The following is a 17,305-nucleotide window of genomic DNA, read 5'->3' as shown; positions in this document are numbered from 1 at the left end:
CATATGGCCTTCAAAGGTAAAGTGGAGGTAAGCTGGAGTGAGATGAAGCTAGCAGCAGGGAGAAGAGTGATGGTAAGAGTTAGTGAAAATATGAACCAAGGAAGAGGAAGCGGGTCTGATTTAAGAAACATTTGTGAAGTGGAATTGGCTGGACTTGGGGCCCAAGTGGAGATGGAAGTGGTGGGCGTGGGAGAAAGCAGACATAAACGTGACTCTGAGGTTTCTAGTCTGGGAGACTGGGTAGAGGGATGGTGATGTCATTAACCAAGCTAGAGAAGGAGGAACAGATTTGGGACAGAAGAGATGGTGAACCTGGGTTTAAATCTGCTAAACTGGAGGTGCTTATCAGACACTTGAGTAGAGACAGCCAACAGACCATTGGAAATAAGAGTTTGCAGCTCAGGAGAGATCAGGGTGTGTTATGGATTGAATCATGTCCCACTAAAATATGTCTTGAAATCATAACCCCTATTCCTGTGGATGCAATCCCATTGGGGGTAGGTTTTCTTTGTTATATTAATGAGGTCACGTCGGTGTAGTTGTTGTTAGTTGCCGTCAAGTTCTCTGACTTATGGCGACCCCATGTGTGCAGAGTAGAACTGTGCTTCATAGGGTTTTCCATTTCTGAGTGATACAGAGAGCAGCATAGACTCAGGAAAAAGTAAGCACAACCGGGGGAGGATAGATTCCACCTGAAGTTCACCAAGGAACTGAGGAAGACTGGGGCTAGAGAAAGTGAGATAAGGGAAAAGATTGAAGTTGTCAAGGAATTCATTTTACTTGGATCTACAATCAACACCTATGGAAGCAGCAGTCAAGAAATCAAACGATGTATTGCATTGGACAAATCTGCTGCAAAAGGACCTCTTTAAAGTGTTAAATATGTCGCTTTCACAACTAAGGTGTAGCTGATCCAAACTATGGTGTTTCCAATCCCCTGATACGCATGTGAAAGCCGGACAATGAGTAAGGAAGACTGAAGAAGAATTGATGCCTTTGAAGTACGGTGTTGGGGAAGAATACTGAAAATGCCCTGGACTGCGAGAAAACCAAACAGCTCTGTGTTGGAAGAAATACAGTCAGAATGCTCCTTAGAAATAGGGATGGTGAGCTTTCGTCTATTGTATTTTGGACATGTTATGAGAGGAGACCAGACCCTGGAGAAAGACATCATGCTTGATAAAGTAGAGGGTCTTCAAAAAAGAGAAAGACCCTCAGTGAGATGGATTGGCACAGCAGCTACAACAATGGGCTCAAATATAGCAATGATTGTGAGGATGGTGCAGTGTTTCCTTCTATTCTATTTAGGTTCTGTATGAGTTGGAACAGACTGGGATGGCATCTAATAGCAACAACAACTATATATATATAACCCCCCCCCCAAAAAAACCCACAGCCATGGAGTCGATTCCAACTCTTAGCGGCCCCATAGGACAGAGTAGAACCGCCCCCATAGAGTTCCCAAGGAGCGCCTGCCGCATTCGAACTGCTGACCTCTTGGTTAGCAGCCATAGCTCTTAGGCACTACGCCACCAGGGTTTATATAAATATATATTTTAATATGATGTAGATGGATTCGAAAAGGGTTTCCAAAATTTTGATACTTGAGGTGTTTCTAAGTGAAAAGCAGACATACATTTTAAAATGTAATTTCTAAGTATTTATTTGTATGGCTATTGTCTTTATGGTATGTGATCCCACTGTTTTCATCCATAGAAAGTGATACAAAGTTGTCTTTAAAATACTCTTCTCCCCAATCATTCTTTCAATTGTGTAAATATACATAAGAAAACATTTGACATTTCAGCAATCTTCGTGCATTCAGTCCATCGACATCGATTATGTTGCTCATGTTGTCCGACCACCCCCACTGCCCGTCCCCAGGTTACACCCTCACCCTTATTGGAAGCCCCGTGTCTCTTAAGCGTTGAGTCCTCCTTTCTTCTCCTGCCCTCCCACCTGCCCCTGGAAACCCCTAACGAGCTATGGTCTCTCTACCTTTGCCTAGTCTAGATATTTCACGTAAGTGAGATCATACAATATTTGTTCTTTTGTGACGGATGCTTTTCATTCAGCAGGTTTTCAAGGTTCAGCCATGTCATACATAGCATGTGTCAGGACTGCATTTTGGCTTTATGGCTGAGTAGTATTCCATTGTGTGGATGGACCACATTTTGTTTCTCCGCTCACCTGATGATGGACATTTTGGGATGTTTCTCCTTTTTTTGGCTATTAAAATGCTTTTTGGCCTTGACTACCAGTTGCCATAGAGTTGACCCCAACTCATGGTGACCCCACGTGTTTCAGGGTAGAACTGTGCTCCACAGGGTTTTCAATGGCTGCTTTTTTGGAGTAGATCACCAGGATTTTCTTCCAAGGTGCCCCTAGGTGGAACGGAACAGCCAACCTTTCAGTTAGCAGCTGAGCACTTAACAGTCTGCATCACCCAAGGACTCCGTTAAATATTTTGTTCGTACTGAGGCAGCTCCAGTGAATGGTGGACATTGCTGTCCATGTACACATGAATATTTTTTATTGTACTTTAGATGAAGGTTTACATAGCCAACAGTTTCTCATTAAACAATTAATACACATATTATTTTATGACATTGGTTGCCAAGTCCACAACATGTCAACACTGTCCCCTTTTTGACCTTGGGATCTGCACTACCAGCTTTCCTGTCTCCTCCTGACTTCTCATCCTTGCCCCTAGGCTGGTGTGTCCATGTAGTCTTGTTTTGTTTGATGGGCCTATCTACTCTTTGGCTGAAGAGTGAACCTCAGGAGCAACTTCATTGCTGAACTATAGGGGTGTCCAGAGGATACTCATTAATATTTATTTCTAGAGATAGACCCAGAGACAAGGATCTGAGTGTAGTTAGTTTATTTGGGACTTGTCCTGGGACACACTGACATGGGAGGGGGGAACGAGACAGAGACGGGAAGACAGTCAGTAAGGGGTGCATCTTCAAGAGACTTTCCACAGTGGACAACTGGAGCTCCATTCCACTGAGGAGCTCTGGGAGACAGCGTAAGAACGTGTGTCTCAGAGTTCTCCCACCCAGACCAAACCCAAAAAGCCCAAGCCAGTTGCCGTCTCATGGCAACCCCATGGGTACAGAGTAGAACTGCACCATAGGGTTTTCATGGCTGTGACCTTTTAGAAGCAGATTGCTAGGCTTTTCTTCCAGAATGCCTCAGGGTGGGTTTGAAACACCAGCCTTTCAGTTAGTATTTGAGTGCTTAACCATGGACTCATGGTTGGTAAATATTTACCTACCAACTCCTTTCCATCATGGATTTGAGGTCTGCTCCCAGGATATTCATTCCTTGGTACTTCTGGTCTACCCTATGCACGAGGTGAGAAGACTTCAGAGGCCATCAGAGTCCCCCAGAATTGTTGTCCCCTGGAAAAACGTCACAGGTGTTGGCAATTGAAATTCCAAGCCCACTAGTAAAACCAGATGCCGTCAAGTCAGGTTGAATTGATTTGACTCATGTTGACCCCACATGTGTCAGAATAGAACTGAGCTCCATAGGGTTTTCAATGGCTACATTTTTGGAAGTAGATCTTCAGAGCATTCTTCCGAGGTGCCTCTAGGTGGACTCAAACCTCCAACTTTGGTTAGCAAGCAGCTGAGCATGCTCACCAGCAAGGGACTACCAATTCCAGGCCAGGGGCCAGGAAGAGATGAATGCTGAGACTACCCACTGCCACTGAGTCATTTCCAACTCATAGCAATGCTATAGGACAGAGCAGAACTTCCCCATAGGGTTTCCAATGCTGTGATCTTTATGGAAGCAGAGTGCCACATCTTTCTCTTGGGTTGAATCGCCGACCTTTCATTAACAACTGAGCGCTTAGTATCTGACCCACACCCTTAACTCTCCACCCCTCCAGGTGCTGTGCTCCATTATCGCTGGGGTCCTGCACTACCTCTACCTTGCCGCCTTCACCTGGATGTTCCTGGAAGGCCTGTACCTCTTCCTCACCGTCAGTAACCTCAAGGTGGCCAACTACTCCAGCGCAGACAGATTCAAGAAGAAGTTTATGTACCCTTTTGGCTATGGGATCCCAGCTGTGATCGTGGCTGTGTCTGCAGGTGTTGGACACAAAAATTATGGAACAAATACTCAGTAAGCCTGATGCATGCATTCATGGTGGGAGTGGTGTCTTTGGCAAGAAATCAAAACCAAATCCATTGCCGTCAACTTGTTCTAGCTCATAGCAACCCCATGTACCACAGAGTAGAACGGCTCCATCACATTTTCTCAGCTGTAGTCTTTACAGAAAGAAGTCCCGGTGGTGCAATGGTTAAGCACTTCGCTATGAAATGAAAGGCTGGCAGTTGGAATCCACCTAGTTTCTCTGTTGGAGGAAGATCTGGAAATCTACTCCCATAAAGATTACAGCCTAGAAAATACTGTGGAGCAGTCCTACTTCTTCACATGCTATGAGTCAGACTCTATTCCCTGGCACCTAACAACAACAGCTGTCTTTATGGAAGCCAATCACCAGGCCTTTCTTCCAAGGCACAGCTTTAAAAACTCAGTGCCGTCGAGTCGATTCCGAGTATAGCGACCGTATAGGACAGAGTAGAACTGCCCCATATAGTTTCCAAGGAGCGCCTGGTGCATTTGAAGTGCTGACCCTTTGTCTAGCAGCTATAGCACTCTAAAAAAAAAAAAAAAAAATAGGCAGGTCCAAACAGCCAATCTTTAGATTAGTAGCTAAATATACATATAGACAGAATTTTTAATATAACTCCTGGAAATTCGGGGATAGATAAAGCAAATCTATGTCCCCCCATTAAGAACCTGTGAACTATATTGTGTGTATGATTCTGAAACAGTGGGTTGAATAAATTGAAGTTGTCCTCCAAAATGAAAACAATAATAGTAATAGTAACAACTCCGGAAAAACTCCAGTGTACCAGGGACAGTGCCGCACGTATGCAATATCTCATGTCATGATCTCATGGTCCTAGGAAGTTGGCACAGGGCTAAGTCTGTTTAATAAACTTCCCGAAGATCACAGCTGAAAAGAGTGGAAGTAGGCATTCCCAAGGTGGTGCTCTTAACAGCCGTGTTTTACTGCCTCTCTAAAGAAGTTCCGCCACCACCCAACTGCCAGGTTGTGGTACCGTGGTGGCTTGCATGTTGCTGTGATGCTGGAAACTATGCCACCAGTATTTCAAATACCAGCAGGATCACCGATGGTGGATGGGTTTAGCAGACCTTCCAGACTAAGACAGATGAGGAAGGAAGGCCTGGTGATCTACTTCTGAGAAGATTTAGCAGAGAAAAACTTATAAACAGCAGCTGAATGTTGTTCGATATAGCACCTGAAGATGAGCCCCTCAGATTGGAAGACATTCAAAAGACGACTGGGGAAGAGTTGCCTCCTCAAAGTAGAATCAACCTTAATGACATGGATGGAGTCAAGCTTCGGGGACCTTCATTTGCTGATGTGGCATGACTCAAAATGGGAAGAAATACCTGCAAACATCTATTAATAACATGGAATGTACGAAGTATGAACCTAGGAAAATTGGAAAATGTCAAAAATGAAATGGAACACATTAACATCCGTATCCTAGACATTAGTGAGCTGAAATGGACTGGTTTTGGCCATTGTGAATGGCATAATCATATGGTCTACTATGCCGGGACTGACAACTTGAAGAGGAATGGTGTTACATTCACCCTTAAAAAGAGCATCTCAAGATCTATCCTGAAGTACAACGCTGTCAATGATAGGATAAGATAGATAGGCCTACAAGGAAGACCAGTTAATACAACTATTATTCAAATTTACACACCAACCACTAAGGCCAAAGATGGAGAAATTAAAGATTTTTACCTACTTCTGCAGTCTGAAATTGGTCAAACGTGCAATCAGGATGCATTGATAATTACTGGTAATCGGAATGTGCAAGTTGGAAACGAAGAAGGATCGGTAGTTGGAAAATATAGCCTTGGCGGTAGTAATGATGCCAGAGATAGCATGATAGACTTTTGCAAGACCAATAACTTCATGCAAATACTTTTTTTCACCAACGTAAATGGTGACTATACACCTGGACCTTGCCAGATGGAATACACAAGAATCGAATTGACTACATCTGTGGGAAGTGACGATGGAAAAGCTCAATATTATCAGTCAGAATAAGGCCAGAGGCTGGCTACAAAACAGACGTTCAATTACTCATATGCAAGTTCAAGTTCAAACTGAAGAAAATTAGAACAGATTGAAGAAAGCACAGTACAACCTTAATTTAGAGAGCACCTCAAGAATAGCTTTGACACGTTGAACACTAATGTCCAAAGACTAGACAAGTTGTGGAATGACATCAAGAACATCATACATAAAGAAAGCAAGAGGTCATTAAAAAGACAGGAAGAAACGAAAAGACCAAAATGTGTATCAGAAGAGATTCTAACACTTGCTCTTCAATGCCACGTAGCTAAAGCAAAAGGAAGAAATGATGAAGTAAAAGAGTTGAACAAACAGAAGATTTCAAAGGGTGGCTCCAGAAGACAAAGCAGAGTATTATAATGACGTATTCAAAGACGTGGAGATGGAAAACCAAAAGGGAAGAACATGCTCTGCATTTCTAACCTGAAACACCTGAAGAAAAAAATCAAGCCTTGAGTTGCAATATTGAAGGATTCTAGGGGAAAATATTAAATAACTCAGGAAGCATCAAAAGATGATGGAAAAAATACACAGAGTCACTGTACCAAAAAGAATTAGTCGACATTCAAGCATTTCAGGAGGTACCATGTGAGCAGGAACTGATGGTACTAACGGAAGAAGTCCAAGCTGCACTGAAGGCGTTGGCAAAAAACAAGGCTCCAGGAATTGATGGAATGCCAATTGAGATGTTTCAACAAACAGATGCAACACTGGAAGTACTCACTCATCTGTGCCAAGCAATTTGGAAGACAACCACCTGGCCAACTGACTGAAAGAGATCTATATTTATGCCTGTTCCAAAGAAAGGTGATTCCACCGAATGTGGAAATTATCAAACAGTATCATTAATATCACATACAAGTAAAATTTTGCTGAAGATATTCAAAAGCGGCTGCAGGAGTATATCAACAGGGAACTGCCAGAAATTCAAGCCAGATTCAGAAGAGGACATGGAACCAGGGATATCATCACTGATGTCCGATGGATCGTGGCTGAAAGCAGAGAATACCAGAAGGATGTTTACCCGTGTTTTATTGACTATGCAAAGGCATTTGACTGTGTGGATCATAACAAATTACGGATAACCTTGTGAAGAGTGGGGATTCCAGGACACTTAATTGTGCTCATGAGAATATTTTACATAGATCAAAAGGCAGTCTTTGGAAGAGGAAGAGGGAATACTACATGGTTTAAGGTCAGAAAAGCTGTGCATCAGGGTTGTATCCTTTCACCATACCTATACAATACCTATTCAATCTCTATGCTGAACAAATAATACGAGAACCTGGACGACATGAAGAAGAATGGGGCATCAGGATTGGAGGAAGACTCATTAACAACCTGCGTTATGCAGTTGACACAACCTTGCTTCCTGAAAGTGAAAAGGACTTGAAGCACTTAGTAATGAAGATCAAAGACCACAGTATGGATTACACCTCAACATAAAGAAAACAAAAATCCTCACAACTGGACCTATGAGCAGCATCATGATAAACGGAGAAAAGATGGAAGTTGTCAAGGATTTCATTTTACTTGGATCCACAATCAACAGCCATGTAAGCAGCAGTCAAGAAATCAAAAGACACATTGCACTGGGCAAATCAGCTGCAAAGGACCTCTTCAAAGTGTTGAAGAGCAAAGATGTCACCTTGAAGACTAAGGTGCACCTGACCCAAGCCATGGTATTTTCAATTGCATCATATGCATGTGAAAGCTGGACAATGAATAAGGAAGACAGGAGAATAGTTGACACCTTTGAATTGTGGTGTTGGCGAAGAACATTGAATGTACCATGGACTGCCAAAACAACAAACAAATCTGTCTTGGAAGAAGTGCGGCCAGAATGCTCCTTAGATGCAAGGATGGTGAGACTGTATCTTACATACTTTGGGCATGTTGTCAGGAGGGATCAGCCCCTGGAGAAGGAAATTATGCTTAGCAGAGTACAGCGTCAGCGGGAAAGAGGAAGACCCTCAATGAGGTGGATTGACACAGTGGCTACAACAATGAGCTCAAGCGTAACAACGATTGTAAGGAAAACGCAGGACCGGGCAGTGTTTCGTTCTGTTGTGCATAGGGTCGCTATGAGTTGGAAACGACTCGATGGCACCTAACAACAAACAACAACATTCAATCTGCCTGAGAGCAAATAATCCAAGAAGATGGACTATATGAAGAGGAACAGGGCATCACGATTGGAGGAAGACTCATGAGCAACCTGCATTATGCAGATGACTCAACCTTGCTTGCTGAAAGTGAAGAGGTCGTGGAGCACTTACTAACGAAGATCAAAGACCACAGCCTTCAGCATGGATTACGCCTCAACGTAGGGAAAACAAAAATCCTCAGAACTGGACCAATAAGCAACATCATGATAAGTGGTGAAAAGATTGAAGTTGTCAAGGATATCATTTTACTTGGATCCACAATCAACGCCCATGGAAGCAGCTGTCAAAAAATCAAAAGACATAGCATTGGGCAAATCTGCTACAAAAGACATCTTTAAAGTGTTGAAAAGCAAAGATGTCACCTTGAAGACTAAGGTGGGCCTGACTCAAGCCATGGTATTTTCAGTCACCTCTTACGCATGTGAAAGCTGGGTAATGAATGAGGAAGACCGGAGAAGAATTGACACCTTTGAATTGTGGTGTTGGAGAAGAATATTGAATACACCAGTGACTGCCAAAAGAACGAATAAATCTGTCTTGGACGTAGTACAATCAGAATACTCCTTAGAAGCAAGGATGGCAAGGCTACAACTCACGTACTTTGGACATTTTTTAGGAAGGATTAGTCCCTGGAGAAGGACATCATGCTTGGTAAAGCGGAAGGTCAGTGAAAAAGAGGAAGACCCTCAATGAGATGGAGTGACACAGTGGCTTAAGCATAACAATGATTGTGAGCGTGGCGCAGCACCAGGCCGTGTTTCAATCTGTTGTGCATAGTGTCTCTATGAGTCGGAACTGACTCGATGGCACCTAACAACGACAAAGAAGTTTGAAAACATTTGTGTACAACAGTTAATTGAAGAAGTTAATATTTTGGCAGTGGGATTTGTGTTATGAAGTAGGTGTACATGTGCTAACACAACACATGTGGTGCTGTCCTTGAAGCCCAAAGAGTTGCCCTGTCTTGACCTTGAACCCTGAGCACCAAAACAATTCTGCAGGTATACTAGTAGGATAGATCAAGAATTGGCAAACTTTTTCTGAAAAGGGCCAGAGGGTAGGCCTTTTTGGCTTTGTGGGCGCTGTAGTTTCTGTTGCAAGTACTCAGCTCTGCCAGTGCAGTGTGAAAGCAGTCACAGTTGACATGTAAATTACGGGTGTGGTTGTGTGCCAATAAAACTTTATTTACAAAAGCTAGCCATGGGCTGGATTTGGCCCACAGGCTGTAGTTCGCAAACTCTGCAATAGAAAATAAATGTGAGAGCTTTTCTGCCCACTGAGGGTTAAGGATTTCTTAACTGTTACTTCTACCAGATTCATATCTTCAGGTCCCTTTCCATAATAAGTTAAACTACCTTTGCCAACGCAGCCACGCCAGAATACAAACTATTTGGGCAACACACCACTTGGCATATAGTATATGCTTAATTAGTGATGGTTGTTTATATGACTTTCTTAAAGTATTATTATTGCTGTTTTTCTCATTGTAACAATCATCCTTATAATAACGACATTTTTTAAAGGTGACGAATATATTGTTGTTGTTGTTAGGTGCCATCGCGTCAGTTCCAACACTAGCGACCCTGTGTACAACAGGACGAAACGCTGCCCATTCCTGTGCCATCCTCACAGTCTTTGCTGTTTGAGCCGTTGTTGCAGCCACTGTGTCAATCCATCTGGTTGAGAGTCTCCTCCTTTTTCACTGACCCTGAAAAAAAAACACTCAGCGGTCTCATCTGTCGTCTTCTTGTGTCCTGAAACCACTATATCTTTATACATATGTATATACATACGGAAACCCTGGTGGCGTAGTGGTAAAGTGCTACGGCTGCTAACCAAAAGGTCGGCAGTTCAAATCTGCCAGGCACTCCTTGGAAACTCTAGGGGGCAGTTCTACTCTGTCCTATAGGGTCGCTATGAGTCGGAATCGACTCTACGGCACTGGGTTTGGTTTTTTTGGTTTGGTACTTTACCAAGCATGATGTCCTTCTTCCAGGACTGGTCCCTCCTGTTAATGTGTTCAAAGAACTTGAGACGAAATCTTACATCTTCTGGTTGTGCTTCTTTCAAGACAGATTTGTTCGTTCTTTTGATAGTCCATGGTGTATTTAATATTCTTCACCAACACCACAATTCAAAGGCGTCAGTTCTTCTTTGGTCTTCCTTATTCATTGTACAGCTTTCGCATATTATGCGGTGATTGAAATGTCCTGCTTGTTCTTCCCTTTCAGTTTTCCAACTCCAGGTCTTTGCACATGTCATTATAATACTTTACTTTGTCTTCTCAAGCTGCCCTTTGAAATCTTCTGTTCAGATCTTTTACTTCATCATTCTTCCACTCACTTTAGCCACTCTAAGTTCAAGGGCAAGTTTCAGAGTCTCTTCTGACATCCACTTTGGTCTTTCTTTCTTGTGTTTGTAATGACCTCTTGCTTTCTTCATGTATGATGGCCTGGATATCATCTGTCATGGATTGAATTGTGTCCCCCAAAATATCTGTCAACTTGACTAGGTCATGACTCCCTTGTATGATTGTATGATTGTCGACCATTTTGTCTTTGGATGTGATTTCCCTATAGCTTGTAAATCCTATCACTATGATGTAATAGGACGGATTAGAGGCAGCAGTGATGTTGATGAGGTCTACAAGACAAGATTAGGTAGTGTCTTAAGCCAATCTCTTTTGAGATATAAAAGAGAGAAGTGAGCAGAGAGATGGGGGGACCTCATACCACCAAGAAAGCAATGCCGGGAGCAGAGTACATCCTTTGGACCTGAGGTTCCTGCGCTGAGATGCTCTCAGACCAAGGGAAGAGTGGTGACGAAGACCTTCCTCCAGAACTGACAGAGAGAGAAAGCCTTGCCCTGAAGCCGGTGCCCTGAATTCGGACTTCTAGCCTTCTGGACTGTGAGAGAATAAACCTCTCTTTGTCAGAGCCATCCACTTGTGGTATTTCTGTTATAGAAGCATTAGATGACTAAGACGACCCACGGCCCATCTGGTCTTCAGTCACTAGTGTCCAATGTGTCAAATCTATCCTTGGGATGGTCTCTAAATTCAGGTGGGGTGTCCTCAAGGTTGTACTGTGGCTTTTGTTAATTGTTTTAATTTTCTTTCACCTAAACTTGCACTTGCATGTGAGCAATTGTGGGTCTGTTCCTCAGTCGGCCCCTGGCCTCATTCTGACAGATGATATTGAGCTTTTCCATTGTCTCTTTCAACAGATGTAGTTTGATTCTTGTGTATTCTATCCAGCAAGGTTCACGTGAATAGTCACCGTTCATGTTGTTGGAAAAAGCTATTTGCATGAAGAAGCCGTCAGTCTTGCAAAATTCTATCGTGCATTATTTCTATCATCAATGCCATGTTTTCCAACTACCGATCCTTCTTCTTGTTTCCAACATTCCCATCACCAGTAATTATCAGTGCATCTTGATTGCATGTTCAATCAATTTTGGACTGCAGAAGTTGGTAAAAATCTTCAATATTCTCGTCTTGAGCCTTAGTGGTTGGTGCATAAATTTGAATAATAGTCGTATTAACTGGTCTTCCTTGTTGGCTTATGGATATTGTCCTATCACCGACAGTGTCGTACTTCAGGATGAATCTTGAAATGTTCTTTTTAATGATGAATGCAACACCATTCCTCTTCAATTTGTCATTCCTGGCATAGTAGACCATATGGTTTTCTGACTGAAAATGGCCAATACTGTGTCATAGACCTGTCTAATCTTTGCTGAAAGGTGAACTCTGGGAGTGGCTTTAGTTCTGAATTAGCAGGGTGTCCGGGGGCTGTAGCTTCGGAGATTACTCCAGTGTCTGTCATACCAGTAAGTCTGTGTGTGTGTGTGTGTGTGTGTGTGTGTGTGTGTGTGTGTGTGTATGAATTTGAACTTTGTTCTACATTTTTCTTCAGCTCTGTCCAGGACGCTCTACCGTGATCCCTGTCAGAGTAGTCGGTGGTGGTGCCCAGGTACCATCTTGTTCTTCTGGGCTCAGGGGTCAGGCTGCTAGAGGATGTTATCATTATTCCTTTGGACTAATGTTTTCCTTGTGTCTTAGATGGCTCCTCCCAAGCTTTCAAGATGCCAGACGCAACTCAGCAAAATAGGATGTAGAACATTCTTTACGAACTATGTTATGCCAGTTGACCTAGTTGTCCTCCGAGACCTAGGTCCCTAGCCCTCAGCCTCATTAAGTCATTCCCTCAAGGTGTTTGGACGTGTCTACAAAGGTTCTATTACTTTGTCTTGGTCAGGTTGTGCTGACCTTCCCTATATTGTCTTTTGATGAGCATAAGTGCTTAATTTTTAGGAGCTCCCAGTTATCAAGCTTATCTTCTGGGGTTTGTGCATTGTTAGTTATGGCTTGTATTCTACTTATGATGTGTGTTAGGGCCCCTAGTATTGTTCCTGTTGTTTCTCCCATAATCTTTATCATTTTTTTTAGGCAGTATTATAAATTATATTGTTTTCCTGCTTTCCTTTTAAATGTTCTTTTTTTTTTTGGTGTATGAGTCCAACTGATTTTTGTATGTTGCTCTTGTATCCTGCTACTGAGATGAATCTTTCTACTAGTTTCAGTAGTTTTTTTGTGGAAACATCTGGGTATTTTATGTATAGGATCACATCATCTGTGAACAGGGGTAGTTTCACTTCTTCCTTTCCAATTTGGATAACCTTTGTTTCTTTATCTTGCCTTATTGCCCTAGCTGGTGCTTCCAGTACAATGTTAAAAAAGACTGGTGATAAAGTGCACCCTTGTCTTGTTCCTGTTGCCAGGGGGAATGCTTTCAGCCTCCCTCTGTAGAGTGTCATGTTGGCCGTTCATATTGCATAGGTGCCTTTTATTGTGTTGAGGAATTTCCCTTCTATTCCTACTTTATTGAAAGTTTTTATATGAAATGTGCATTGGACTTTATCAAATGCCATTTCTGGTCAATTGACATGATCATGTGATTCTTGTCTTGGGAGTTTTTTTTTTTTATTACCTCTTCAATCTCTTCTCTTGTTATGTGTGTGTTCAGATTTTCTGTCCGTTTGTTATTAGTTTAAGTAGGTGATGTGTTTTTAGAAATGTGTTCATATCCTCTAGGTTCTCAAATTTGTTGAAATAGAATTTTCATACTATTCTGTTATGATTCTTTTTATTTCAGTTGGGTCTGTTGTAATGTCACCCATTTCATTTCTTATTTGAGTTATGTGCTTCCTTCTCTGTTTTTCTTTTGTCATTTTGGCCAATGATTTGTTGATTTTGTGGATCTTTTCAAAGAACCAACTTTTGGTCATGTGGATTCTTCCAAATGTTTTTTCTGTTCTCTGTTCATTTATTTCTTCTGTAATGTTTATCATTTCCTTTCTTCTGGTGGCTGTGGGCCTCCTTTGCTGTTCTGTTTGTTCCAGTTATAGGGCAAATGTTTTGATTTTGGCCCATTCTTCCTTTTTGATGTGTGCATTTATTGCCATAAATTGACATTCAAGCACTGCCTTTTCTGTGTCCCAAAGGTTTTGATATGATATGTTTTCATTCTCATTTGATTCTAGGAATTTTTTAATTCTCTCTTTGATTTCTTCTGCTCTCCAGTTGTTTTTAAGGAAGGTGTTATTCAGTTTCCATGTACTTAATCTTTTTCCTTGCTTTTCTCGTTATTGATTTCTACTTTTATGGCGTTGTGATCAGAGAAAATGCTTTGTGTTATTTCAAAGTTTTGGATTTTATTGAGGGCTGCTTTGTGGCCTGAGATGTGGTCTACTCTGGAGAATGTTTCATGTGCTTTTGAGAGGAATGTATGCTTTGCTGCCATTGGGTGGAGTGTTCTATATATGTCTATGAGATTAAGTCGGTTGATTGTGGCCTTTAGATCTACTGTGTCTTTGTTAAGTTACTTTCTAGATGTTCTGTCCTTTACCAAAAGGGGTGTGTTGAAATCTCCTACTATTTTTGTGGAACTATTTCTTTTCTCAGTGGTGTTAGAGTTTGTTTTATGTATTTTGGAGCCCTGTCATTTGTGTACAGATATTTATAATGCCCTCCCTTGTCCTTATGGTGGACTTTGCCTTAAAGTCTATTCTATCTGAGATTAGTATTAGCCATTTCTTTTTTTTTTTTGGTTACTGTTTGCTTGATATGTTTTTTTCTATCCTTTAATTTTTAGTATATTTATACCTTCGTTGTAAGGTTTGTCTTGTGTAGACAGTGTATTGATGAGTTGTTCCCCCCCGCATCCATTCCACCACTTTCTGCCTCTTTATGGGTGCATTTAAGCCATTTACAATCAGTGTGATTATAGGTAGGTATGAGCTTTTTGGTGTCATATTGTTATGCTGTTTTGGGGTGCAAATGTTTTCTGTATTTCTCCTACTTTCCTGTCTGCGTTCCTTTTATTGTTATTTTATTGTGGCCTTGACTTCCTCTTCATTGGAAAGATCTATACCCACACCATTTATTCCCCCCTTTTATTATTTCGATGCTGTCATCATTTACAGATTGATGTCTCTGTTTCCCTGTATTAAGTCTTTTAGCTTTGTTTTGTTATTGAGACTTCTTTACCTAGGTTGGTATCTGTCTGATGCTGTCCTGTGTCCTAGACTCAGGTTGTGGTCTGATGTTGGTTCTCTAACTCAAGGACACCCTTCACTATTTCCTGAAAGTTTGGTTTGGTTCTTATGAGTTCTCTTAATTTCTCTTTATCTGGAAATGCTGTAATTTTGCCATTGTATTTGGGAGTTTTGCAGGGTATATTCTTCTTTGTTGGAAGTTTTTTCTTTCAAGGTTTTATATATGTCATTCCATTGCCTTCTTGCCTGCGTAGTTTCTGCCAAGTAATCAGATTGTTGTCTTATTGTTTCCCGCCTGTAAATGATTATTCATTTTTCCCAAGCAGCTCTCAGGATTCTGTCTTTGTCTTTGTCTTTGGCAACTGTGATTATGGTATATCTTGGTAACTTTCTTTTGGGATCTAGCCTATAAGGGTTTGTTGAGCTTCTTGGATGGCCAACTTTTCATCTTTCAAGATGTCTGGGAAGTTTTCTGCCAGCAAATCTTCAACAGTCTTTTCTATGTTTTCCATTTTCTTCCCCTGTTCTGAAACTTCGATCACACACAAATTTTTACTCTTGTGTCCCACGTAAGCCTTAGGTTTTTTTTTAATTTTTTCTTCATTCTTTTATCTGATGTTTCCTCAAACAAAGTGGCTTCCGTGAATTTCTCTTCAATCTCACTGATTCTGTCTTCCATCATTTCGAATTTTTTCCTAAAATCTTCTTTTGAGCAGAGTTCTACCAAACTTTCAGAGAAGAGTTAACACCACTACTACTAAAGGTATTTCAAAGCATAGAAAATGATGGAATGCTACCTAACTCATTCTATGAAGCCACCATCTCCCTGATACCAAAACCAGGTAAAGACATCACAAAAAAAAGAAAATTACAGACCTATATCCCTCATGAACGTAGATGCAAAAATCCTCAACAAAATTCTAGCCAATAGAATTCAACAACATATCAAAAAAATAATCCACCACGACCAAGTGGGATTTATACCAGGTATGCAAGGCTGGTTTAATATTAGAAAAACCATTAATGTAATCCACCATATAAATAAAACAAAAGACAAAAACCACATGATCTTATCAATTGATGCAGAAAAGGCATTTGACAAACTCCAACACCCATTCATGATAAAAACTCTCAGCAAAATGGGAATTGAAGGAAAATTCCTCAGCATAATAAAGAGCATCTATACAAAGCCAACAGCGAGCATCATTCTAAATGGAGAGAGCCTGAAAGCATTTCCCTAGAGAAGGGGAACCAGACAAGGATGCCCTTTATCACCGCTCTTATTCAACATTGTGCTAGAGGTCCTAACCAGAGCAGTTAGGATTAGACAAAGAAATAAAGGGTATCCGGATTGACAAGGAAGAAGTAAAATTATCTCTGTTTGCAGATGACATGATCTTATACCCAGAAAACCCTAAGGAATCCTCCAGAAAACTACTGAAACTAATAGAAGAGTTCAGCAGAGTTTCAGGTTACAAGGTAAACATACAAAAATCACTTGGATTCCTCTACACCAACAAAAAGAACATCGAAGAGGAAATCACCAAATCAATACCATTCACAGTAGCCCCCAAGAAGATAAACTACTTAGGAATAAATCTTACCAAAGATGTAAAAGACCTATACAAAGAAAACTACAAAGTACTAGTGCAAGAAACTAAAGGGGACCTACATAAGTGGAAAAAATATACCTTGCTCATGGATAGGAAGACTTAACATAGTAAAAATATCTATTCTACCAAAAGCCATCTCTATAAACAATGCACTTCTGATCCAAATTCCAATGACATTTTTTAATGTGATGGAGAAACAAATCACCAACTTCGTCTGGAAGGGAAAGAAGCCCCGGATAAGTAAAGCATTACTGAAAAAGAAGAAGAAAATGGGAGGCCTCACTCTACCTGATTTTAGAACGTATTATCCAGCCACAGTAGTCAAAAGGGCCTGGTACTGGTACAACAACAGGCACATAGACCAATGGAACAGAATGGAGAACCCAGATATAAATCCATCCGCATATAAGCAGCTGATATTTGACAAAGGCCCATTGTCAGTTAATTGGGGGAAGGATAGTCTTTTCAACAAATGGTGCTGGCATAACTGGATATCTATTTGTAAAGAAATGAAACAGGACCCATACTTCACACCATGCACAAAAACTAATTCCAAGTAGATCAAAGACCTAAACATAAAGACTAAAACAATAAAGATCATGGAAGAAAAAAATAGGGACAACGTTAGAAGCCCTAATACAAGGCATAAACAGAATACAAATCATTACTAAAAATGACAAAGAGAAACCAGATAACTGGGAGCTCCTAAAAATCAAACACTATGCTCATCTAAAGACTTCACCAAAAAAGTAAAAGACCGCCTACAG

At 41.1% G+C, this 17,305-nt stretch overlaps 1 protein-coding gene across 1 annotated transcript in view; it reads left to right on the top strand.

Annotated features, from left to right (window-relative positions):
* The window catches only part of LOC126072011 (adhesion G protein-coupled receptor E4-like), a 102,162-nt gene that overhangs the window by 67,257 nt on the left and 17,600 nt on the right, over positions 1-17,305 (top strand). The window contains exon 11 of the mRNA XM_049876589.1: positions 3,902-4,137. Within this exon, the coding sequence (XP_049732546.1) occupies positions 3,902-4,137 (236 nt within the window). The remainder of the gene's footprint in view (positions 1-3,901; positions 4,138-17,305) is intronic.

The sequence above is a fragment of the Elephas maximus genome, chromosome 3, assembly GCF_024166365.1.
Source record: "Elephas maximus indicus isolate mEleMax1 chromosome 3, mEleMax1 primary haplotype, whole genome shotgun sequence".
In the NCBI taxonomy this organism is placed as follows: domain Eukaryota; kingdom Metazoa; phylum Chordata; class Mammalia; order Proboscidea; family Elephantidae; genus Elephas; species Elephas maximus.
Note: the sequence above shows the minus strand (reverse complement) of the source record. Positions and strands in the feature narration are given on the sequence as shown.